At 36.3% G+C, this 26053-nt stretch overlaps 1 protein-coding gene and 1 pseudogene across 1 annotated transcript; both read right to left on the bottom strand.

Moving 5' to 3' along the window:
- Positions 1-1448: 1448 nt before the first annotated feature.
- Positions 1449-13764, bottom strand: LOC128022173 (MAP kinase-activated protein kinase 2). The gene is made up of 10 exons (XM_052609479.1): positions 13052-13764; positions 6707-6846; positions 5677-5741; positions 5046-5125; positions 4787-4913; positions 4544-4619; positions 4309-4433; positions 3464-3549; positions 3297-3377; positions 1449-2446 (listed from the first exon to the last, which is right to left on the bottom strand). The coding sequence occupies exons 1-10, from the start codon at positions 13346-13348 to the stop codon at positions 2291-2293; spliced, it is 1233 nt and encodes a 410-aa protein (XP_052465439.1). The 5' UTR covers positions 13349-13764; the 3' UTR covers positions 1449-2290.
- A 3529-nt stretch (positions 13765-17293) lies between these two features.
- On the bottom strand, positions 17294-23987 carry LOC128022813 (dynein axonemal heavy chain 1-like; annotated as a pseudogene).
- Between the last annotated feature and the right edge of the window lie 2066 nt (positions 23988-26053).

Genomic DNA, 26053 nt, shown 5'->3' with positions numbered 1-26053 from the left:
GAAAAACAGTTATATATATATAAACTCTGTTCCATGTTCTTACAGTATATTGGTCTGAATATCTTATTTTTAGTTGGTGTTTTTATGCAAAACAAAGAGATTTAAACGAACTTAGGCGAAACTCACATTATGAAATAAATGTTTTTCTCCAATGCATGTTGGCCATAAGTATTGGCATGCCTAGAAATTTAGCACACCAGGGTGACTAGAAGCATGAAATTGTCCAGCCATGACTTCCTGGTACACAGGATTATAAATATAAGGAATTCAAATGCCAAAATCCCTTAATCATGCAGCACAAGGAGTAAAACCAAAGAATACTGTATAGCGCTCTGATGTGCAGAACAAGATTGCTGAGCTTCACAAAATAGAAAGTTACTTTAAAATAAAAATAGCTGAAGCACTGAAATCTCCATCCTAATCAGACTTTCAAAATCCTTCATCACTTAGATTTTTGCCACCACAAAATCAGACTTAAGCACCATCGTTCTGAGGTTAAATAAAGATTTAAAATTACTTTCCATTGTTTTATTTCAATTTTAGGTATATATTGTTTTATAATTTAGCAAATTCTTGTCATGAAATGTGCTAGAAAAGGATGTTTGACATTTATCATAAATTTTGATTGTTGATGTCATTGTCCTGTGTATTGCGGGGGGAAACACATGTTTAGTAATGATTTATGATTGTGACTGCAGTAACTTGTTCACTGGTACTTTTCATAAAACAATTTCAAAATACCATTTCAAAAGAGCTTTGCCTGTAATAGTTTTCAACCACAGACTCTGCACAGGCACTTGTTCCTTAAACATCAGCTGGCAGAAACTAGGGGAAAGGTCACTGTTAAGTGGTCATATAAATACGTTCACTAGAAAGTGGTCCGCTATCAGCCAGAAGAATGATGGCTTTGTACCAAAACCCTGTGTGATAAGTGTTATTTATAAACCACATGCAGTGCCTGACCACAGAGAAAACAGAGCATTTAGCACAGGCTGCTTCCAAGTGAACTGTTTTCGGTCAGTTTTCTACAGTGAAACATTTTTTAAAAGTTAAAATGGGAAAACATTTCTTCTCAGAATCTACTCAGCTTTGTAGTAATAATCATCATAAAAAGTGTAAGTACCTGTGGGAAATCCTAGTATTTCATCATCATAATAGTCTGAATAGGTAATTATTTCTGACTAATGCAAATTCTGGCAACCAAAATATTAAACAGCTGAATGTTTGAGATGGTGAAAGGAGAGATCTAGTATGTGGATGTCAGCTTCTCTAGAACTGACTGGTCCACTAAAGGAATAAAGCCTGTAGAAAATGTCTGAGGTCAGGTTTTTAGTAATGCAGATGTTGATGAGTTCAGGTTCAGGAAATGACTCACTGCATCAAAAAGCACCACATCTCGCAACACAAGGAATATTGTGAAACACTTCTAGTCAGACATACAATTCCTCTGGAAATGCATTTAGAATTTTTATTTGCAGTAGAAAGGGCCCATAAGAAAGCCCAAAGCAACATCAAATTAAAGGAAAAGTTTACCCCAAAAAATGAACATTTTCTGAAAATGTTCTCACGCTCAAGCCATCCGAGATGTAGATCAGTTAAAAACATGGATTTGTTTCATACAAACATGCAGCTTTTCACTTCAAAAGACATTCATTGATAAACTGGAGTGGTTGTGACTCTCTTATTCTGACGGCACCCATTCACTGCAGAAGATCCATTGGTGAGCAAATGTAATGCTTACTTTCTCCAAATCTGTTCTGATGAAGAAACAAACCCATCTACATCTTGAATGGCCTGGGGGTACATTTGAGTACATTTTCAGCAATTTCTTTTTTTTGTGTGTGTGAACTATTCCTTTAAGTCTCTGGAGTGGTCTGCATGATCAGCTTGATGAGACTTAGACACACAGAAACACATCTTATACAAATACACATATATAACACATACATAGTGTGACCAGTGCACATCAAGTAATAGATTAGTACACAAAACATTAATGAAAACTTACAGCATACACACACACACAGCTGAAGGATTTTAAAGCAGCTTTTTAAAGTCTTCTTCACTGCTGGTGATAGAAACAAGGACTTCCTCTGTGTACATGTGCATTGCAAATTTTCTTGTTTATCAACAAAATTGTCTCCTGTTCTTGCCTCTTCGCTCAGTCCTCAGTTCTTCTTTGGAGAGTCCATCTATTTCCTCATGCTTCCACTCTTGCTCTTGACTCCGTTTATCTGCTCTTGCACTTTCCTTCATGTCACTGATTTATCTATTCTTCATCCCCAGTCCCTCATTGGTTACTGCATCCACTTCCTCCACTCTTCTGTCCCGTTTCTGCTTTCTTGCGTCTCTTGTTAAGCAAGGGGTTACTGGAGGCATTCAAGTCCTTAATCTTCACCTGCTCGTAATCGACACGCATGGTGGCCAGTGCACTGGTTAACTCTTCCTACAAACCAAGAGACAGAAAAATAGGTGAAAAATGTAAATAGTATAACATAAAAAGTTGTTTTTTCAGATATATATTTGAAAACTTTTATCTATACCAACATTATTATTATTAATAAAATATATAACATATTTATATGTATGCAATCACTAATAATAATAATAATAATATTAATGATTATTTAGTAAAACGGCTGAATTTTTAAAATTCTATAATCTATAAATTTAAATAGCATAACATTTATGTTATTTTTTATTATTATTGTGTGTGTGTGTTTGTGTGTGCTGTTCATGAGTCTCTGTTGTTATTGACTGTAATTGGGCATCTGAATAAAAAAAAAATAAGTGCTTTAATATTTTATCTGCCTTTTTTGTAAAACAGTAAATTTTAAAATTCATGGATAACAACAATAATCATGGATAACAACAATTTAGCATTAAAAACACTATTATGACTAAAGAGCTTACACATACTAGTGGATTAACCATTACAGAAAAATAAAAAAATTGTTTGGTAATCAACAATACTGTTGTGTAAGCTGTAGCACAAACCTTAGATTGAGTAGTGGTGGTTTAATAAGTTTGTTAAGCACTATATATACTGTGTATGTATGTACTACTCTATATATGTACTGTCACATAAAGTTACTCAGTTGTTTTTTTCTTCTGTGTGGCTCCCTCTTGAGGATACAGATGGTATTACAGAAAATAATGGCCTCAGAGTGTATTCATTCCTCAGCATCAGATATTACATAAAAATAACAATATAGAGTGACAAAGACACTTAAATGATAACATTATTCTAAAGAGGTAGTGTAATTCTTTCAATGTGTACTGCATGGTGTGCTCACCTTGACCTCGTCCCACATCTCGCTGTCTTCTGTCAGCACTCGTGTGGTATGGAGAGGTGTTTGAGGAACCACCATGGATTGCTAAAAGAAACATTTCAGTGTTGGATCGCTGTATATGCAGAGCAAATATATCCAGAGAAACAGACAGAATCAGCTGAAATACTCACATTGATCCACGGGTGGTTCATGAATTGTTCAATGGTCATTCTTTCATTAGGGTCGGTCTTCAATAGCTTGTGAATCAACTGTTTGGCTGGAGGAGAAGAATATTATATATGTAAGGGGAACATGATTGTTTAGGTCCCCATAATCTAGATCAGGGCTGTAGGGGTCCAAAAAAAAAAACAGGTTGGGAAATACTGGATCAAACACCAGTGTGAACAGAATTGAGAACCAGATTGAATTTACAGACACAGTCAGAATATCTGAGGCATTTATTAATATTTGCAACATACTGCAAACACCGTCTGGAGCAATCCGTATGTTCCGTTCCATAAATTACAATTTTTGAATTGTTCTCTTTTGACGTCACATGTAAACATAGGACAACGCTGCTGACTTGCATTTAAGATTGTAAGTATGAAAATTAAGCAGAATGTATTATTAGACATAATTAATAATTCAACTTAAAATATATATTAAATTAAGATCATTTAATTATCCCTAGGGATAAAAAAAATACTTGCGAAAATAATTATATTGCTCAATATGCAGTATATATTTCTAATTGTATGAATGTTTCTAATTCTCAGTAAATGAAATAAAATAAAAATAACTGAAAAAGGCAATAAAAAACAAAGTAGGATAACTATGCAAAAAAATTACTTTGCACTGAAATATTGAAAGCTATAATTATTTATAACCATGCATACATAAAACAAGTCTATTATTACATGTAGTCATGAAGATAGCAATAAAAAAAAAAACAAAGCGATACTGCCCTCTGGTGGTGAACAGGCTACATGAGGTTTGCACCCAGTCAAACCTCATGTAGACATAAAATGCATCTCACCCTCCTCAGACACTTCAGCCCACTCTGGTTTGGGAAACTCGTACTGGCCCATGCGAATCCGCCGCTTCATTCCCGGTGAAATGGCCTGTCCTGTGTTGGAGTAGAAGGGTGGGAATCCACACAACCTTCATGCATCAGAAAGAGGAACAAACCAGTTTCATCTAGTTTAGTAGACATTTAAAATGAGGTACACCACAGCTTTAATTTACCACTTAAGGTAGCAATATATACTCACAGGATGTACATGATCACTCCCAGAGACCACATATCACATGATTTGTCGTATTTCTCAGGGCCTAAAACCTCTGGTGCTGGAGACCCATATTAAGAAAGAAAAACACACACATTAGTTTGCATTAGTACACCAAGTGTTATTCTGTTTACATTACATATACAAACAAAACTCAGTCTTAGTCTCCGTTTAAAGAGAGGTAAAGAATGCACCTCTCATGATAAGAGTGACATTCCTCTCACTGACCTACATAATACGGCGTGTAGCAGGGCGTCTGTAAGAGGTTATTCAGTGAAGTCTCTTTAGCGAAGCCAAAATCTGTTAGTTTGAGAACTCCAGTGTCTGCTTTTCTATTGTAGAGAAGGTTCTCTGGCTGATGGGGGTATAGAGAAACTCAAAATATTGTCAACAATGACACAAATATTCCAGTTTACCTGAATACCTGACTTGAATATAATTTTATTCTTATCCTTACAGATGGTAGTTCTAGTAACAGTCATGTTACCTTGATGTCTCTGTGTGCAATGTTCATGTTGTGCAGATACTGGATGGCTGTGCCGATGTCTCTCATGATCCCAGATGCCTCTGCAGGCACAGAACAGAGGGACTACAGATGTCATTTCATGATTATAAGTGTAACTACTACTCAGTTCCTGCCTCAGAATATCAGTCAAGTTTACAATTCAATGGCTTCTTCAAGAAAGGACTGACTACCTAGCTGACTTACTAACTAACCAACTGAAATCTAATCATAATCATAACTTACTAACTAACCAACCAATGTAGCTTGGTAAATAGCCTCATCATAACCATATTTAGTTAACAAACTTACTAACCAACAGAAAGTATATAGAATTATTGCTAGCAAATAAACGTTTCAACTTAATTGATATTGCATAAGGAAAAGACTAACTAAACAAACAATGGAAAATATATTTGTATTATAGTTGTTTATATATATATACACACACACACACACACACACACAGACACACACACACACATATATAAAGTCGATCAGCTAACCAACTAAATAAGTATGTGTGTGTGTTTGTGGTAACATAAATCTATATTTGCATCGTACATATCCTGTGTGTTTGTGTGTGCTGTGAAACACAGTGGCACAGAAAACCCACCTCGTTCGGTGAAGGCTTGGTCTCCTCTGGCCTGGATTCTGCTGAAGAGCTCTCCCCCCTCCATACTGACACAACATGCACGCACACACACACACACACACACACACACACACACACACACACACACACACACACACACACACACACACACACACACACACACACACACAAACACAAACACAAACACACACACACACACACACATTTTCTAATTATACGGCTTAATGCACAAATACACAATCACAATAAGCTGAGTTTCTTTCCCAGCTAAGCATGTGAAAACAACAACTTGGCTTTATGGCTATAAAATGATGTGAATCATATTATTGCCAAAATGTCCGAAAGCAAGAGGGAAACAGAAAAGGAGTTTTAATTAAGGGATGGGACATTTGTCTCTGTGAATGCTGGACTATGACGGTCCCTCTCTGCTCCTCTGAGTGCTGCTTTCACAGTGAGAGTGAATGAGACACTCTCAGACTGCTCAGACACCTCAGATAAAGCACATCACTTAATACAGCACTCAAAGCCACCGTTCGATTAAACAGCATGAAATTAAAATCAAAATGGTGTGGTTTTAAGTCCATGTCTGTTAGCTTTGAGGCTGAAACTAAGAATCTACAGGCTGTCTTTTCTGGAAAATGATATACTCATGTTGGACTGCACCAATTTCCGTCTAATAAGACGTTTTCTAGAACGAGAATGCCCCGTTCCCCTAAATCTACTGGCTATTTAACAAAGAGACATTTAATATGTTCCAGTAAAAAAAAACTGAGATATAATTGAGATATTACCAGTGAAAAAGAGAACTGAAACTATTGTTCATTCAGAGCAAGACTGTGACAGAAGATCACATGATATCAAAAAAATACAGGAAAAAACCCCCACAGCAATATGTTCTGTTTTTCCTTTTGTGTCTTTATAAGAAAGAAATGTCATTAGTCAAGGACATCGACTAAAGAGCTGTGTTATTTTTGCCATGGGAAATTATTTTTATGATGGAAAATTATGTTTTACCACTGACAGGGCTTACCATTCCATAATTATGAGAAGACACTTTTTCCCACGATACATGTTTTCATAGAGGCTGAGTATCCGAACAATATGTGGCCCCCCAGATACTCGCCAGTGCAGTTCCACTTCTCTTTGGGCTTTGGGACACTCGTACAGAATCTAAAGAAATTAGAAAAAAGATGCACACTGTCAGTCTTTCATATTTTAGAAAAATGTATACACTACTGTTCAAAAATTTGGGTCAAACAATAACAATAATTATATTAAATATATATAAAAATTGAATTTGATAACACTTCAGAATAGGAAACACTCATTCACTATTAACTACGACTTTCTCTCAATAAATTCCTAATTTGCTGCTTATTAACTAGTCACGTAGTTTTAAGTTTAGTTAGAATTAGGGATGTAGAATAAGGTATTTATATGTGCTTAATTAGTACTAATAAATGGTGAATATCCTAGTAATATGCATGCTAATAAGCAACTAGTTAAGAGTCCCTAAAATAAAGTGTTACCTTGAATTTTAAACAAAACATAAAAAAAAGGATTTGTTCACATCATCTATGGCCTTTGCATCTGTGGCAATTAACCGCATTGTTCTGAACCTGGAACATTCCTTGCTGCCCATTAAAGAAGAACAGTTATGCAATAGAATAGAACATTTCTATTCATATAAAGCAGTTTACCACACAGAGTCCAGAAAGTAATTAATTGTTTTCACTCTGTGCTCGTCCTTTCTCTCCCCGTAAGTGGTACGTCCAGCACATGGCATGCACTAGAACAGTATGAGACCTTGACATTGCACATGCATCGCATCAGAGTGTATTTTTGGGGTCTGAAACCTTCCACTGCAGCAACACCCAGTGTAACTTCTTGGTTGAGATCCTTTTAGTGTTTGTGTCCCTTTTAGGCAACATGATGTCTATGATCAATTGATACAGACTGTAGTAGTTTTATAAATAGTTTACTGATGTCAGCAGGTATTTACAAAACCAAGAAAGGTATGGGTATATAATCATATAGGAAGTCTTAAAGGAACAGTTCACCCAAAAATGAACAGATTTAAATCCTCTGCAGTGGATGGGTGCCATCAGAATGAGAGTTCAAACAGCAGATAAAAACAAGTAACTAATGGCTTGTGAAGTGAGAAGCTGTGGGTTTGTAATAAACAAACTTTTCTTTAACCCATTTTAAATGTAATACAAGTCTATAATATGACTTTTTAATTTTAATACGAGGCTGTTTCGTTCCTTCATTCTGACGACACCCACTCACAGCAGATGATCCATTGGTGAGCAAGAAATGTAATGCTAAATTTCTTCAAATCTGTTTTCAACTTCTTTAACTCATCTACATATTGGATCACCTATGGGTGGGTGCAATTTCAGTATATTTTCAATTTTGGGTGAACTATTCATTTAAAGTAGTGGGGGGAACCCAAAAAGAGTAACATTTTGTCACCGTATACACACCCACACATTGTTCCAAACCTATATAACTTTATGTCTTTCTTCTGCGGATCATGAAAGAAGATTATTTCAAAAGTGTTTGTCCACTGAATCAAGAAGTCAGTCATTGACTTTCACTGAAGGTGGCGAAAAACTAAGACAATCCTAAAATATCTTACTTTGTGTTTATTACTCTTGATCTCAAACTATTTTTGACTTGAATAAAACCAGTTAAGGCAGATGCCATCAGCACATAAAACAAATGACTAGCAAAGAAATGTGCTATTTCCATTTACACACTTTTATAAAGTTTATCAATTGTTTACATACAAGCAAACAGAAATAGGGTTCTGGTTTTAATTTCTATCAGTTAAAGCCCAACAGCTGTTTGAACCACTTACAGAGGTGTGAACTGCATGCAACTTGATTTGACCCCCACCCACGTTGTCTCTGTCTCTGCAGCTGATAACCAAAGTTCATAATGTGTGTGTATATGTATGTGTGGGTGAAAAAGAGACTAGCTTTAGCTTTCTGACTAGCTGCAGCCGAAAGACAGTTTGAGTCATTTAACAGAGATTGCCCGTGGGATGGAGTTTCAAGGGCAGTGTTGTAAATGACTGACTGGAGTAACCTTTATAGTTCAGTCCTGATTCAGAGATACAGGAACCACCTACAGAAACCTGCTATAGAATCACAGTGAAACAGACGTCAGGAAAATCCTTTTACAACAATAACAGAATAGAAGTTGTGGTTGGAAGAAAACCACGAGAGTATCAGATAACACACACACACACACACACAATAATTCACATGTGCACTGGTTTTGCTGCATAAGCTTTATGGGTAATCATGTTAAATGATTAATTTCTAAGGAGCAACAGCATCTATTATTATGAATGCAAGCACTTTCTGGTGCTAACAAACATGTTAACTTACAAAGAACTCTTAGTGGAGTTTTCTAAGAAATGTATTACTGTTATTGTTCACATGCTTATTACGGTTAACTATTAAACTAGAAAAAAAAACGTATTATTATCAGTTGTGATGCTGAATATTTTAGAAATATATAAAATAGAAAGTATTTAGAACAAAATGTATGTATCACTTTTGAAAAATACTTTACTCATGGGAGAAAGCAGATGTGCGACCATGTATTACGAATGAGTCAGATCTAATTTTGAGTCTGCTTTTTCAGTTTACAATGATCTCAATTAAGGCCAGTACACTTATGCATAATCGCATTTGCCATGAAATCAATCAGTTTGCTGAATTCACAGAAACATAAAAAGACAATATATGCAACAGGGATTGATTGCAGAATACATGATGGCTAAATTGACAGGTTCAATCTTTATGACTAGCCTGGATTTAATAAACTCAGCAGTAAAATTAACTGTGAGAAAAATCTCTTAGCTTAGCTCTTAGCTTATTTATACTTTGAAATGACTTTTGTTCGTGTAGCTTAGTCAGATTGATGCATTCAATATTGTCAGTAAAATAAAATCAGTTTATTTAGATGTTAAGGGCATTTTATTATTTTTCAGTTAGCATATATATTTATAATAGCACTTAACGTAACCAAAAGTTTTCTGTGACCACAGTTTCCTTAAAAAACAGAGCGGGGAATTACATTTACTAGAAACCACTATATTTCAGTTTCAGCCCAGAAACGTGTGGGGGTTTTGCGTTCTGGTCTGTTTTGTCATTTGAAGCGGCTCAGCTTGATTAATTTGGGGTCAGCGTAATCATAACCATCTCACACTTGGTTCTTGGTCAAACAGAGACACGCATGAGTGTTTACGTTACTTTGTGTTTGTCCAGGTCATATTTTACGATTACACGTGAAACATGACACTCTCATCTGTCTAAAATAAGACTCTTGTTAAAGACACCACAGTATTACACAGCATTCTGCTGCTTTATAAAAAACTATTCTCATCTCATGTAACCCTATACTCTTTTTAGGTCTGTTGTAAAAAAAAATCACTGAATACTAATGAGATAGAGTTTGAATTTAATTCATAGCCCAAATTTTCGTACACAAACTGCTACAGCATAAAACTGACCCTACTAAAAAATGATCTTCTATAGACAATTTGGCAGCTCTTGCAAATACGTCATACAGCGCTGTCACACTCTGCCTTCTCTGTTTCTCCCTTGGGGGAAACAAATTTCATCACCCTTTCTTAGAAAACATCAAGCGCCTTCCAGATGAACCTTGTGGCACCCTTGGAAATATACCAGGATTGAACAATATCTGCCTGGATCCTGAATGTAGAATCTGTGCGGAAATATGAACTCGAACACTGAACAGTGAGAGTGGCAGTGCCAGGGCTGTAATATGAACCAGTCGAGCATACAGTATAGCTGACAGCACAATGGGAACGGTGAAAGGCCATTGAACAGGGCTCACACATTTTTCATTGCAATTTTACCACCATGTTGCTTCATTAAGTTACAATAAATACTGTTAAACATTAAACAAAGTTCTGATTTTGTCACAGAATTTGTAACAAAAACACAACTTATATTATTATAATAATTATTTATACTTTTTTTATAATTTATATAATATTTATAAAGACAGAATTCTGAACAGACATGATTGTTATAGAAAAGAAATTATTTAAACAACAAAAATTAAGAAATTTATATTTTGTTCATATTCAATATTTCTTATAGGATAGAAAATTCTGTCCTATAGTTGTCATACAAATTCAGCATTTTAAATAATATATACATTTTCACATTATGTAAATTAGATTTTTTTTTTTAGTTTTTTATTTTATTATTATTATTATTTTTGGCTAGGAAGAAATTGCCCTTTTAAATTAGGATTGGTTCCTTTTCTAAATGTTAATTTCTAATGTTGTAGACCAGGAACCTTAAACTAAACTCAATCAAGGGATCAAGAACCCCTACTCCACCGGACCATGCAGGGTACAGTCTCTGCAAGACAGAGACCCAATGGCAGCGTAATAAATAAATCTCAGGGGTTCAGTCAAGCTGTAAGATATCTTTTCATTGTTGGCAACTGTTCAAATCCAATGTGGGAAATCAAGAATGAATTGAATGAGTTAGATTTAAAGGTTGGCTTCTATTCAGCAGCGTGATTTAAACAGCACATATACACTCACGTTCATAGCCTTCAACATACTACTTAATTAAAAGACTGCCAAGATGGACAGCTCTGCCCTATGCCTATTTACCCTGTGATTAAAGAGCAACGAGGATATTGAGCAATAAATTACTCTTGAATGACTCGGGTCAATTGGATTTTCATTGTACCCCAGCACAATGAGTTTCATTTAGGATAGCATAACTCTCAACACAATAAGCATCAAAAGTGCCTTCTTTATTTAAGCCTGTGCCATTTTCATAATAATAAGCAATGCCTGTACCACTCTCAAGAATTATTTGGGATGGTATGTCAGTTGAGAGTAAATAAGTCTCTGCATTTTGACTTCGTGTGATATTAAAATCCTTAACTTAACTACTCGGGTCAGCTGCTGTTTATACCTTGTTAGACATCTTCCACTAAATTGTAAAACAGAGAGAACAGGTGCAGTCCAGACTTGCAAAATATTAGATGGCCTGAAAAACTTCAGGTGAGCAGGGAAGTTTATAAGCTCTAATTGCTTCACAACATAAAAAGATTAGATGTATCATTCCCTGAATCTTTGGTACACTTTGCATCTCTTCGTTTTTTCTTCACCTACAGTGCCCTAATGTGTTAATTTAATTAATCTTTATTTTGATATATTACTACAGACATTTAGATTTAAAATGAACATGATATTTTATAAGTTGAATCAGATTGACTTAATATGAATTAATAAATGAATGCAATATAATAAATAGTAAATTAATAATTAATATTAAATAAATTAATAAAATTATATTCCTTATGTCTTCTTTTTTTCTCCTTATGTGCATATTCGGTTCTTCTGATTCAGCTGGATTATACTGGACACTAAATCCCTGTCCACGATGGCACTCGGGTGACGTGTTTCCATTGCTCTGCCTGAGTGCTGTGTGTCACACGCTATCTCCATAAAGAGCCAAGTCAGATTTGGCAAGCCTTTAACTAGTGGCCCTCCAGTTTCTAGGAACCTCAGCACTGTTTGTAACTCCAGCAAGTGACCCTTTACATGAGGTACGGTACCATGATGACACACGCAAAATGTTAGGGACACTTGAGACAAGTAAATTAACTGTTTTTCTGTAAAATCAGATGAATGAATACATAACAAATTGCTTTCTTGATTAACAAGGCAAAACTCCTGTAGCTCAAGCAACACCTACAGCAAATTAAAGTTCATTAGAAAATTAGGTTGCACATTTTACAGGATGTGCATTTATCTATACTCAGAGTGTACTTATTAATACTGGATAATGGGTTAGGGTTCAGTTTGGGGGTAGGTCCGGGGTTAGTAGCTAGTTATTAACCTGTTATTGTAAATACTATAACAAGTACATACATGCAGAACAGTAGTGCTACTGAAAAGTTAACTTTATTTTAAACTGTTTTTACAAAGCTGTCATATTTGACATGGACTTTATACAACTGTCATCTAACAAAATTATGTGCAGGGCTCTCAAACCTTTCCACCGATGTGATTTCCTCCGAATTTTTCAGTCATTCATGATTCATGATTCATGAAAATGTTAAATTTGATGTTAAAAAGACCCATAATTTTAATAGGTCTATAGAAAATGAGTTAATGTCCATGATATCTGTTAACTACCCGTTGTGCTTAATATTTTGAGGCTTAAGGACTGCTTTTGAAGCAAAGCCACATTTATCGGATCAGGTTAACAGGTTCATAATGTCAACTTGCCGACAAACATATCTTAGGAGTTGATTTAACTATCCCATTGTATCCCCATTACAACATGTGTGTGTGATTTACCTTAAGCGCACACTTTTGTCCGGTTTTCTTGTTATAGCACTCCATAACTTTGCCGTTAATACCCAGACCTAACACTTGACTTGAGATTTTGTAGTCATCAGTCACAGCATAGCGCTTGATTTCCAGTTTGGGGTAAACGGGCAGGGGGAACTGAGAGGAGTCTGTGTCCGTGGACTCGTTCTCGGGGTGAGACGCGGCGCTCTCGCTCGCTTCGGGCTTCTCGCTTTGCGCTTCGGGCTTTGGCTCTGGCTCGGACGCGTCCGCGTTTTCCGTTTGAGACTTGCCATCCTGGAGCATCTTTCAGTGCAGGTGAGATTAAGCTATCAGACACTCAACGTGGCTCAAGAGGGTCCTTTAAAATCCACAGATAAACTATCCGCTGTCACCGAGTGACGCTGTTCCGAAAATACACTGCTGAAGAATTCCTGTGATAACTGACGCTCACAGAATTACCAGCACTGGGCCACTTATATCCAGAAACATATAAGTAAAACGCCAGTTTCAACATCACCAGAAAGATTAAAATACATTTAAAAAATCCATTAAGTTATGGGAATGAATTCCAAAACAATTATATCTAATAATAAAAGTCTTATTCGCGTTCAGTAGAAAAGTTCCAAGTTAAAAGTGTCAGTAATTAAAAAGAAAGTCTTAACCTGAGGAGTTCCTGTCATTGACTGTATAGCCGCTGTGCGCGCGCGTTCACATGGGGTCAGTGAGTGTCTATTGCGGAAGCGCGAGCTTCTAAACCCCTTCTCTCTTAAAGGAGACGCGCACATTTATTGTGACAGCTCTTGATCGAGATAAACTAAGCAACTATTCCCGTAGGCACCAAGTCTAATCATGCATTAATCTGACTTTTAGGTCATGTAAATACCCCCCAAAACAAAATAAAATCAATTAAAAATAAATTAAATGCATAAGTTATATAAAATGTTCGTCAATGAGCTTGAAAGTTAATAATATTAAAAAAGTTAATATCTGTTAGTTAAATACCTACATATCTAAATTTGATCATTTAAAAATGTAAGGGAGTTTAGGTTATTATGGTGTGTTAAGGTCATGTTTATCTGTGCTCTTATTATAGTGTCAACACAGTTGTGTCTGCATGTCCCAGTTCAACCGCATTTTGACACCTCAATAAATTTCCAAGTAAAGTGAAATGAGTTTGCTTAGTAAGGTGCATTACCATCATGTAAATGTACTGATGTGGCATTTATATTAAATACATACAGTATAATACAGAAGTCTGTCTGTCTAATGTTTACTTCAATGTTGTTATTGTTTTTATAGCTCAATCAATTAAGATTGTTTTCATTAATTAAATGTGAAATAAAACAAAATATACAGTGGCATGTGGAAGTATGGAAACCCCTTGTGGAATCTGTGAAAATGTGAATAATTTTCAAAAAATAACATAGATCATACTAAATGCATGTTATGTTTATTTAGTACTGTTCCAAGCAAGATATTTCAAATAAAAGATGTTTACATATAGTCGACAAAAAAAAAAAAAAAAAAAAAAAAACCTTTTTAAAAACACCATTCAAAAGTTTGTAAACTCCCCTTGGTTCTTAAAACTGTTTGTGGTAACCTGGATGATCTACTACTGTTTTTCGGTTTGGTTGTTCATGAGTCTCGTGTTTGTTCTGTACAGCATATTTGAAACCATTCCAGCAGTGACTGAATGATTTTGAGATCCATCTTTTCACACTGAGGACAATTGAGAGACTCAAACACTATTAAAAATGGTTCCAACATTCACTGATGCTCCAGAAGGAAACACAATGCATCAAGAGCCTTCTTGGAATTTGAAGAACAAAGTAAATTGTACTTAATTTGTGTTCCGGGAAACATGCAAGTATCTTCTGTTGCTTCTGAAGGGCAGAACTAAATGGGGAAAAATTATATTTCAACAAATTTTGGACATTCTCATCCTGTTGCATCATGTTTCCTTTTGGAGCATCGGTGAATGTTTGAACCATTTTTAATGGTTGTTTGAGTCCCTCAGTTGTCCTCAGTGTGATAAGATGGATCTCAAAATCATTCAGTCACTGCTGGAATGGTTTCAAATATGCTGTACAGAACAAACACGAGACTCATGAACAACCAAACCGAAAAACAGTAGTAGATCATCCAGGTTACCACAAACAGTTTTAAGAACCAAGGGGAGTTTACAAACTTTTGAATGGTATTTTTAAAAAGGTTTTTTTTTTTTTTTTTTTTTTTTTTTTGTAGACTGCTGGAAATGGTTCAAATATGCTAAAGATACTGGAAAACTGAAGAATCTGCAGGACCTTAAAGATTTTTCTGAAGAACAGTTCTCAGTTTAACTGTTCAGGACAAACACGGGACTCATGCACAACCATCACAAAACAGAAAGACAGTCGTGGATCATCCAGGTAACAGCACACAGTATTGAGAACCAAGGGTTCCCAAACTTTTGAGTGGGGTTATTTTAATAATCTAAGTAATTTTGTTTTTCTTTTATGTACAATATATTACTCAGGACAGTACTAAATACAAAAAACATGCATTTAGTATGATCTCTGTTCATTTGTTAAAATTATTAACATTTTCTCAGATTCTGCAAGGGGTTCTCAAATTTTTGCATGCCACTGTACATAAGAAATATATACCTGTATATGAAGATTAATCTTAAATTAAAGTAAAAGTTATAGATGTTACCTTTGCAACTAAATAAATATGAAATAAAAATGAATTAAAGCTAAATAGAAATATATAAAAAAAACTAAAGATGATGACAAAAAAGCACATAAAATTTCTGAAACTTGAATTAAAATAAAAATGAAAACAGAAAATATAAGTTCAAATTCAATTTATTCAAAATATGAAATATGAAATACTATGATACACTATCCTTGTGATATACTAAAATATTAATAAAAACGATGCTTTAAATATTGCATGACATCATTTGTATGAGTCCAATTCATGGTTTGCATGAGGGTCCCAAGATTTAGTACCGCACTACATCCATGCATTAGACTGTTACACAAAATAAATAAACACATCTTAACTGAGAGTGTATACAGTGTAACTTTTTTGTCATTATATATATTTCCCATGTTGCTTTAAGCTTTTATGTATGAATAAGGATTTGTGTCTAGTAGTCAAGAGCCCAACTCAGCGCCAGACCCTGTTTGATCCAGTGCCCTTGGGTACGATCTGTGGGCAGCTCAAATGCCAATGCTGTACATAGTTGTTTGAGTGCCCGGTGGTTGAAAGAATTCCTGTGGAAGAAAAACAAAACTTTTCAGATCTCTGTGGTAAAATACAAACCATATTTTCACATTAATAAGGTCAATGCAAGAAACCCTTGCTGCTGAAAGCAAATTATGCACCTTAAAGTCAAAAGCAATGGTTTCAATTGAGACAAAGTTCTGCAGGGTTCCTGTGAGGGAAGTCTGGGGAAAGAAGAACACACTGATCTAGAATACAGCAGGAATGCCATAGGAGATCCAGATCTGCACAAAGCTTATGCACTGGACCAGACCTGACACCCATGAAGCCAATGACTTAAGAGACGGATATGCCTGGGAAAACAATAAAAGAAGAATATTATGCTACCTGTGTCCCATTACAATATTTCAAATAAGATTCCATAGACATGACATTGCAACAAAAACACTCATTCCACAAATTGAGTGCATGTCTTGCATGGTTAACATTCAGGAGATTCTTGCCTTGGCCTTCAATGGTTCTGGAACAGCACTGATGAATAGACAACAGCTCCAGTTCAAATGACATCATCCCCCAACCCTTTCAAAGCCTTTTGAAAAAACACCTTATTATATCTATGAGAATGATAGAGAGAGTGTTTAGAGACTAATACATTTTTCTGTTTATATATATATATATATATATATATATATATATATATATATATATATATATATATATATACACACATACACACACACACACACATATATATATACACATACATATATATATATACAAACACATACACACACTACTGTAAAAACATTTTTAACTTTTTTTCCTCAATAAACATTTCTTATTATTATCAATTTAAAAAACAGTTGTGATGCTTAATATTTTTGTGAAAACATATACTATTTGCTGAATAAAAATATGAATGTCTTTTTTATTTTTACCTTTTAAAAGTTACTATACATTTAAATGGCTTTGTATATCATTTATACATTCATTAAGCACATTTTATTCATATATTAAATACGTGTACAAGAGAAACTTGCCTTATAATCTCCTGAACCAGGAAAGTGTTCATAGATTCTTCATACATCACTGGGTATTTATTCATGACCTCCTGCACATTAATGAGACTGGGAATGATCTACACAATCCCCTCCTCTATGATCTCGATGTGTAGAAGAGAAAAAAGACACATTAAACCAAAAAGGCATATGCATTTTACATCACAGATGTTAAGCATGATCTATAATTGTTAGCACTGTAGTCGCTATAGTAAAACACATGGATACTACTTGTTGCAAATTAAATGCATGGCTGTTTGAAATGCTGCATAACAAGTGGCCTTCTAAAACTATAGACTATCTATATAGGTTGGTTTCACTATGTAATCCTCGCTGAAGTGATTTCTTTTTTTTTATGTATTTGAAATAAGTCTCATATGCTCACTAAGACTGCATTTATTTGATTAGACACACAGTAAACAGCGATATTGTGTTTTATTGTAAATACTATTTCAATTTAAAATAACGATTTTCTTTTTTAATGTATTTTAAAATGTATTTTATTCCTGTGATGTAAAGCTGTATTTTCAGCAGAGATTCCTCCAGTTTCAGTGTCACATGATTCTAAAGAAGTCTTTATAATTTGCTGATTTGGGTGCTCAAAAATACTGCTTTTATTTATTTTAGTTTTCTTGAAAAGTTTAACAATCTAAACTTATTTACTTTTATTTGTAATCAATTTAACATATCATTGCTAAAAAAAAACAAACAAAAAAAACCTTTATGACCCCAAACATTTGCGGAGAGTTTAGGATGTAACTCTCAGTTGTTTGTCACATGACCCCCATTGTTTATTTCCCCCGCAGTATAATTCAGAAGCGGAACCGAGAGGAAGAGCCAGAAAAAAGGATTGTTCACTAATTATTGCCTATACAATGCCTTGCAGATGAGTGCACAATATAAGCAAGGCAATTGCAATTAAGTGGTTCACTCAGAATTCAGACACTATATAAAACCGATATAGTTCACTATATAGGTGATGGAAGTGGTTTCAGACAGTTTTAGCACATTTCACTTCTTTACTGTAAGCTATAACAAAAATACAAATACATATATAAAGACTTAAAAAAGTTATTAAAACATACACACTAAAGGCAAGTACTTGCACTAAAGATATGATCTGGAAGTTTACGTTGTTATGACACTAGTGTAATGTTGAATATTTACGTAAATTGGTTGGTGTGAGCCTGTAGGTCAAGTACGTCACAGTTCTTTAGAAGGTGGCATAGAACACTGCAGTCTTTCAGGAACTTTAAATAGCAACGTAATTAGCACTAAGGTGGAAAGTCATCTTTTGTTAGCATTCGTCTTCTCAAAAAATGAGTCTAAACCACTGCCCCACTGTTCACACAGATACACTTATAAAATGAGTATCTAAACCTGACATCCACAATAACAATAATAGAAGGGCATATTTTCACCTGTTTCTTTAAGTTGGCAATGCCACTGATGAAAATCCCCAGGAACCACTCAAGAGAGTACTGGTACATAGGGTCCACATTTGACAGATCTGACACACGTAAGAGGAGGATCTGGGCTCTGACAGCCACTGGGACATATTCCAGACCTGTGGCATCAATGTCACTCTCAGTTGCCTCAGCAGCAGTAACTTTAGCCTGAAAAATCACTTATTAATTTTAGATTTCTACAGCAGATGCTAAAATAGATAGAAAGCAGATTTAGCTCTTCTAGAAAGGAAGACAAAGGTTTTTCCTTCAGACATAGCGGAATTTCTTCGGCTTTGACTTTGGAGGCCGCAAGCATTCTTATCAGTTCAGGATATGACCTTCAATCTCTTTTATCTCCTGTTTTATGTGTACGTTACTCACAATGAGTTAGATCTTTGCCCTTTCCAGACCGGGTCTCTCTTCAGCAGCGAGACACCCTTGTAGCTGATCCTCTAGCCCACTGTTTGAACACGGACATAAACCCAACACGTGAAATTCAGAATCCACCTCACAGCCTAAAAACTTTTTAAAAAACATGCTTGAAGCCAGAATGTTCAGAATGTCATTTGGTGGCTGTAGCACTTTTTGTGCCTTATTTTATGATTTATTCACACTAAACAGTGATGTGTACCTGTCGTAGGAGAACAGGGTCCAAAGCAGGGTCTAGCTCCTCCCCAACATTCTCCAGCGAGCAGGACTTTTCAAAGTGGATAGCATTTTCGAAACTATGCAGAAAGTCTCTGTCACTCAGCTTCATCACAGCTAATGTGTTATCATGCTCCTGCAGAAACAGAACAAAAACAAAGACCATGAGAAAAGGCAGAAACAAAAATGAGTACACATGCATTGCTTGCACCGACAGGAGGATAACAGAATATATGACGTATGCACCTCAACGGCATCATTCTTTTTCAGCGACTTTAGGCTAGCGAGGGCAGGAAGCGCTTCATTCAGATCTCTCTGAGCGTCATCAGCGATGGCATGTGACTTTTCAATGGCTTTAGCCTCCTCAGCCTGCACCGCTACACAGGTCTCCTCAGCTCCTCAGCCTGCACCGCTACACAGGTCTCCTCAGCTACCACTGTGTCTTCCTACACACATAACACATAACGCAGGCAACAAAAATCAATACTGGATTTTATTAATTCTTGTTTGCATTTATACTTTTTTTTTTTTTTCATTCACTTTAATTTTCTCCATGGTGATCACAGTGTCCTTGGCTGCTTCCTGCAGCTGATGCCTCATCATCTCCAACTCTTCCTGCATCTTGCTCACATCCTCTGCTGTACTCAGCAACTACACACATATACAGTACACACACAATCATAAAACACGTTTGTAGATAGTGTAGGATGGTTAGGAACAATTAGAACTTTCCCAAATCACCTTGTCCATGCCAGTTTTCATTGGCTGTCGAGTGCTGTGCATAGACAGTAAAAGAAATGGTCACAGCGACCCCATTGGAACTCAATTGAGACAAGTGAAGCCCATTTTTTTAGCACTTCCGTTTCTGACGCGCAGACTCAAACTAAGCTTGATGACGTCAGCAACCTGTCTGGCAGATGTAAATGTTCTAGTAGCTGTGCGTGCAAACTGCCATCGTTAATCTTGCAGAGACGGCGAGCTTGAGCGGGGAGTACTTTGGCATGAGTGAGCAGGATTAAGAATTCTGATTAATTATTTTGTGTAGTATTTTTAAAAGGTAACGCCAGTACGCCATATTAAGGCAATTGCCTGCGAGCTTCTCCTCCTGCCTGTACGGTAATGCGACAGAGAGTCGAGTGGTTATGACGCAATCGTTAGCCTATTTTTACAAAAACTGTTTCTACGGGGCCATAATGTAACATAGAAGGTAATGGAGCCCTTTATACATTGTCGTGTATCTTTAGAAATAAATAATGGACAAATGGAGTCTTTAAACGCCTCAGATGTAAAGTTATTCGCTGTCAAAGTGACGCCAAAATGAATGGGAGTCAATGGGATGCTAACGCAAGTGAAGTTCTGCTACAGGATGGCGGCACCCGGCCGACTTCAACTTCCGGTCGACATCCTTGCCGCCTGGTGCTGTGTAGCCCCTGGCGGGTGAAATGAGTGGTAAAAGTGATTATGGGTAAAGAAGCGTGTGTTACGGTGCGTAACGTGACGTACCGTTGCCGCGGTAACCACTGAACGTTTTCTGATTCGTAAGAATAATTATTAATAATTTTCGCTGCTATGACAGAAAATACATTTGAAAATCATAACGTAAAGGGAACAATCTATTTAACACTGCCTCGGGCAATTCTTTAAAGCTACTCCATCTATAAATTGATAGTTATATCACAAACAATTTACTGTTATTTAGACAACAAAAATAGCAACATATTCACTGTAATAAATTATAAAAGGAGGACGTTCCTAAACTAGAAAACAACATTTACCGCCGCCCACTGTGTGACAAGGGAATCCGTGTGTCCACCACGACAAATTAGTTAGCCTCATTGACTTTGTATGTGTGTTGTTTCCGTGGTGCCGACACGTAATTTCAACACATTCGGTGCCACCACCACGTTTATCGGGATTAAGGGTTCGTCTTCATTTCACGCATTTCTTTGAGATCAGGTTGCCCAGTTTCTTCTGGCCAATCAGAGATGAAACAATTCTGAGGAGATGTCAGGAAAGTTCAGCCAGGTACTGCTCACACTTCCTGGACACCATCTGATGGATCTCAACATACATCGGTGTATGAGAGACAAAAGGTCAGTTTTAAGCTATTGTATACATTTACAAACGCACACCAGATAAATTTACTGCCCGGAACACTTCCACTACTGGACTGTAGATGGAGACAGAGAACAGAGGTCATGAGATGCAAGAACCGGTTCACTGTATGTTGCAAGCTGAAATATCATGGTGTCTTTCTAACAAACGAGACAACAGACAATAATAATAAAATAATAATAATAATAATAATATCGGTCACTAAAACTAAAAACAACAGTTTCTGTATAGTGTACCTGTAGCAGTGTAAATACCAATACATGTAATAATGTCAAAAGGAAACCTCATCCAGAGAACAGTTTGGATGCTGCTGCAGATTCTCTTAACAGGCCGTGAGGTTAGCTTTTGTGGGCTGCTGGCCCATGTCCTGAACCACAGGTTTCATGGGAGTCGGGATACGTTTCAGCTTCTCAGATCTATACAGATTTGGCACATCGCCTGAGTTCAGGATGTTATTCACATCATCCAGGAAAGATTCATTCTTAATCTGAAAACCAGCAGGTAAGACAGAAGAAATGTGTTAGACTTGGACAGCAAGCTGTTGTGTGTTTGCCAATAGTGTCCAGTGATTTTCTTGCAGATAAATCTTTCAGGAACATAGGAACATTGAACGTTGAAGATCACGTGGAACAGTGGACTGGAGAAAAGGCTGCAGAAAATCCATCTTTGCCATCATAGTAATAAATTACATTTTAAAATAAATCCAAACGGAAGCCAGTTATTTTAAATAGTAATAATATTTGACAATATTGGTGTGTTTACTGTATTTTTGATCAAATTAAAAACAGCCTTAGTGAGCATAAGCGACTCAGAAAATCTGAAAATCTTTGTTCTACAATGAATCCAAAGATGAGGTCTTTAATTCAGTGTATCACTTATGGATGGTTTCCAAATGGACATGTGAATAAATGACTGAATATTCAATATGATGCTGTGATATAATGGCAGGAGTCACACTGTAATCATTTCTTTGTGGGTGGCCATGTATTAAGACATTTTTGAGCCAATGATCAAAAGTTATTACTGTAACTAAAGTTTAAGATCTGGCTAGTGTCTACTTTCAAATGTTTACAAAACCAAAAAAATGTAAAAAATAATAATGATTCCTTTGTGTATAAATAATGTATCTATTGTAAAATTATGCATTTGTATTATGTCATGGTTTATTAGATGTGTTCAGATAGCTGGTATTGATATTGAACGTTGCTCGCATATGTGTTCCAGGCATGACATAATAATTCTTTTCAGTTCTACATGGGTGGCAGAGCAAAAGGTTTACAGGCAAAAAATCTGGTACTGATGTCAAAAATGATAATGTTTAAATACAGTTTCAAATCAGTGGGTCAATACTTCTGGTTTTGATAAAATAAAGCCTTATTCATCTGACTCTCATTAGTGATGCTAATTATATGTTAACTGCTCTGCAGCTCTCACATGTATGTGGAAAGCCTGGTAAGGGACTAGTGTCCACTGCCGCCAACTCCTAACAGTAAAAAATAAATAAATCTTCACTCAGCCGGTAGACCTTGACAGGCACGGGAAACATGAAATGCCCATATAAGACTGGCTGGAATGGGACCACCTCATTAATCTCGCACCCAAACTCCTGTATGTGAGAGTGGAGGAGTTGGTCAAACCACTTCCTGTCCTCATCACTGACCAGTCGATCCTGGAACACCCTGCAGCTCCCATGATACCAAAGCTGCAATAGCTGTATTTTATTCTGAAGAAACAGAGACGACACAAAAGATTTTATGAAGATTTGAATAGATAAAACATGAAATATCTTTAAAAAGTATTTAATGATGGTACCTCTATTTTCCCAGCCTCTGCCATCAGGATGCCCTGGTAGACTTCTGAGATGCTGAATGTAAAGTGGGATTTAGCAGGTGTGGGTAAGAGAGCAGAGGTAATAATAGTGGAGTACACAATGATGATTGCATCCACTAGTGACTCATTGAACTGGGATTTTCTCTAGAAACCATAGATACAAAATTATTTTGTGAGAGAAAATGCATTTTGCAAGTGTGACATATACAGTACAATACACCAATATAAGCTCAATGCTGACATTGAACTTTGACTCATTCCAGAAATTATATTTTTAAATCTCAAAAAGAAGTCTGACATTTAGTGATTTATCTCTTTCTCTTCATTCTCTCTGGCTATTTTTTTTCTCTGTTTCTTTTTTTCTAAATGTAAAAAAATAAATAAAAGAAAATTAAAAAATAGACAAATCAGAACATCAAAAACATTCTCATTTAAAATGCTACCAAAGCTTCTGACAGGTGTTTCCTGTTGAAAACCCACCTTTATACCTAGATGCCCTCATGATGACTGTCACTCACCCATCCAGTTCCCCAGGATGGTGGAGAAGATCGTTCTCTTGTTGGCGTCCTCAATCTCAGTGAAGGACAGGAAGCTGAAGTGGTGGTTGAAGCGTTGAGTGATGGGATTCCTGTTCATTCCTGTTCTGTTCAGACACACACGCACACACACACACACACACACCAGTTTGACCATGAATAAATTGGTTTAACCAATGAAATACCAAAATGTTCTCTGACCTCTCATGGGATGAAGGGCTGAAAAAAACAGTCCAGCAGTTTGAGCAGAGAGCAGATTTGATAAGGTCCTGAGGCAACACACAACAACACTTCAAAAACTTGATAGACAATAAACCACATACCTTTCATTATCTTCACTTTCATATGATCAACAGATTTTGATCAGCAGTTCAGTAGACCACTTAATTAAATTTATTCTGTTTAATTTAAAAATAAATCTATATTCAAAAATAAAAATATTTAAAAAACTACAGGACCAATCATCACACGAGGTTCCTAAACATTGTCAGAAAAACACAGAAAATTATTATAGTTACACAAAGGCGTTACAGCACAGAGAGGCAAATAGTGGCCATTAACAAAAATTGTCAAATGTCAGAGATGATCTCTGCAGAACTTAGACACAGTTTCTTGTTGTCATCCAGAACCGTGTTCATGTTCTCGATCCATACAGCTTCTACGGAACCATGTACCACTTCTTCTCCTGGTCCATCGAGGCAGCTCCATCTCCAATGAGACAAGACAGTATACCGTATGTGTTGTAATTATACAGTGTGTGTTAATTTTAACAAATTCTTGCTTCTTGCAAGCTTTCACTGCCATTATAAAGCTTGAAATAGCTGTGTCAACCTGAACAGTATTGTTAATACAAAACTGCAGTCACCACTCATGAGTAATGTGATAAAACTTCAATCTGTGCTACATGACTAAAGAGAGCAGAGGAATATTTCAACATCCATTATGCACTTTTGATTTTGGTGCTGCCCCTGGAACGAATGAATGACACACAGTTTTCTTATGTGCCTTATAAATACATCTGAAAAACAACTTCATGGGACAAATATTGCACTTACTTGCTCAATAGCATATTCTTTTCCAGCCTTCTGAGCCAGAGTCGTTCACGGTTTTTATAAAGCTGTGCCCTTTCCTGACACTCTTTCAGCTGCTTGCTCACTCTCTGCACCTCATTTGCCATCTCATGAGCTCTCCCAAGGTTTGTGTAACCAGATAATCCAGCCACTGTGATCTGAAAAACAAATGTGACTTAATTGCAATGCCCAGAGTGACTATTCTCTCTCTCTATCTGGTTAAGGATCATGCAGGGCCAAGCTATTGCTGTCCATCTGCAGAACATTTAGTATTTAGGAGCTCAGCTACTGAAGAAAACGGCTTAACTCAGATCTGAACCCAGATGTGTAGAATGGCTGATTTTAGATAAGCAGTTAAAAGCAACTGTATTAAAACACTATTAAAATAAATTGCGAAGCAATGATGAACTCACTTCTCATTGGCATCTTTATCAGAGAGACTATAGAAGAATTAACCTCTTAGATCATAATCAGACATAGCTTTGGACAAACTCTCCTGCAGGAGGCCATTAGTAGAAGAAGACAGAGAAAATGTCCTTCAGCATTAAATGCAAAAATGCAATCGGACTTTTTAAAATACTAGGGACTAGGGACTAGGGTAATATATATGCTAATGTAAAGGCAATGGCGACAGGAACTAAAGTGTTAACTGCCATAGCCAAAGAGCACAAAAATTTCTAAGCAACAATAAAGAGGACAGCGTTATGCAGTGGTTCCCAACCATGTTCCTGGAGGCCCCCCAACACTGTACATTTCAATGCAGCTGGGTTTCTCAGCCAGCTTTTTGCTGATGGTTTTACACTCCTTACATGCCTGAAACACACACATAATATTATGTAACAGCAATAATATTCAGATTTGATAAATATGCCTCTAGTCCTGATGAACACCCTGCATCTGTTGAAGTGACCTCAGGGCGAGTCGGTCCAGCACTGCATCTGCGAGGTCTCTGCGTTTCTCCACCAGACTTTGCCAATGATGATGGCAGAAGGGATGGACCGATTTAAAAGTTCCATCTCCTTCAGGTGCTCCAGTACTTCCTGTTTCACTTCCTGAACAGTCTGTCTCTTCTGGCTGTGCAAACGTCGAGACACAA

The sequence above is a fragment of the Carassius gibelio genome, chromosome A11 (genome assembly GCF_023724105.1).
Source record: "Carassius gibelio isolate Cgi1373 ecotype wild population from Czech Republic chromosome A11, carGib1.2-hapl.c, whole genome shotgun sequence".
NCBI classification, from domain to species: domain Eukaryota; kingdom Metazoa; phylum Chordata; class Actinopteri; order Cypriniformes; family Cyprinidae; genus Carassius; species Carassius gibelio.
This window is presented reverse-complemented; position numbering and strand designations above follow the sequence as displayed.

Bases quoted from the DNA above. Each gene is read 5' to 3' on its own strand.
- LOC128022173 (XM_052609479.1), bottom strand. From the start codon at position 13,348: ATGCTCCAGGATGGCAAGTCTCAAACGGAAAACGCGGACGCGTCCGAG. The intron at 5,126-5,676 runs GTGGGTTTTCTG...CTGTGCCTGCAG, and splicing joins CCAAGCCTTCACCGAACGAG to AGGCATCTGGGATCATGAGA. The intron at 4,914-5,045 runs GTAACATGACTG...TACCCCCATCAG, and splicing joins TTGCACACAGAGACATCAAG to CCAGAGAACCTTCTCTACAA.